Source organism: Sinocyclocheilus anshuiensis, unplaced genomic scaffold (genome assembly GCF_001515605.1).
Source record: "Sinocyclocheilus anshuiensis isolate Anshui unplaced genomic scaffold, SAMN03320099.WGS_v1.1 scaffold2130, whole genome shotgun sequence".
Lineage (NCBI taxonomy): Eukaryota > Metazoa > Chordata > Actinopteri > Cypriniformes > Cyprinidae > Sinocyclocheilus > Sinocyclocheilus anshuiensis.
The window spans coordinates 89,941-91,123 of record NW_015557208.1 but is presented as its reverse complement, the minus strand read 5'-3'; the positions used below and the strand labels follow the sequence as shown (position 1 = coordinate 91,123).

At 46.2% G+C, this 1,183-nt stretch overlaps 1 protein-coding gene across 1 annotated transcript in view; it reads right to left on the bottom strand.

Annotated features, from left to right (window-relative positions):
* Positions 1 to 238, bottom strand: part of LOC107678955 (uncharacterized) — a gene marked incomplete at its 3' end in the record, with an annotated part of 3,554 nt that extends 3,316 nt beyond the window's left edge. Inside the window, exon 1 of the mRNA XM_016474352.1 lies at positions 4 to 238. Within this exon, the coding sequence (XP_016329838.1) occupies positions 4 to 138 (135 nt within the window). The remainder of the gene's footprint in view (positions 1 to 3) is intronic.
* Between the last annotated feature and the right edge of the window lie 945 nt (positions 239 to 1,183).

Below are 1,183 nucleotides of genomic sequence, written 5' to 3'. Positions count from 1 at the left end.
CAGGGCCCCGCCCCCGGCCACACCCAGCCCCTCCCCTCTACACATGGCCCCACCTCTGACCTCGCCGAGGGCCATTAGTGAGCTGACTCCGCCCCCCACCCCCTGAGCTGCCATGTCTGAGCCGCAGTCCCCGCTCATGCCGTAAGCGAAGCCCTGCAGTGCCGTGTTCTCCCGCTCTTTCCCCTCCTCCTGTTTGGGCAGTTCGCTCCCTAGAGGCCCGGCTCCTGCCACGGCGGCGCGTCTCGCAGACAGCAGCCCGCCAAAATAAAAGCCTTGAACAGCAGACAGCAGCCCGCCAAAATAAAAGCCTTGAACATCAGACAGCAGCCCGTCAAAATAAAAGCCTTGAACAGCAGACAGCAGTCCGTCAAAATAAAAGCCTTGAACATCAGACAGAAGCCCGCCAAAATAAAAGCCTTGAACATCAAACAGCAGCCCGCCAAAATAAAAGCCTTGAACATCAGACAACAGCCACAGCTGCGTCACACGGATATGCTGTTTCCGTTCAGATCAAATAACAACAATGTAGGAAACAGATGCGGCGTGACACGTCGGATTTCATCAAAAATATCTTAATTTGTGTTTGGAAGATGAACGAAGGTCTTACGGGTTTGAAACGACATGAGGATGAGTAATTATTGACATAATTTTCATTTTCGGGTGAACTAACCCTTTAAAATAGTGCATCATTCAGATTAACTTCAGTTAACATGAAAGAAGAAAAGAGCTCTGAATAGCGTTAGCCAATCAGTTTTGATAGTTAATCGGTTGTTTTATTTGACTAGCATGTCAAATGTGTTTAAAGCATCGCTGCATGTTAGGGCTGGGTGATGTGACAATACATATTGGCCTATCGGGGTAAGCGAATATATCCGTGCAGCTTTTAGTGGGCAGGAATTATTGGAATAATGGAGTGGAAAAAGGAGCATGAATGAATGAGCAATAGAAAGTGATGTGCTTGGTGCAGAGTGGAACGACAAGTAGGCCTACACTTCTGACTTAAACAATAATAGGGTATATGTCGAATATCACCTGACCAAACCCGGAAAACAGGTCTCATTGCTTCCGCTTGTCGGAGAACGTGTTAACAACCGTATTAAATAATAGCGATATCTATGGACTTTTAAGATAATCAGTTAAACTAGCTAGCTGTTTTTATTGTTGACGTTTTATTCAATTTTTA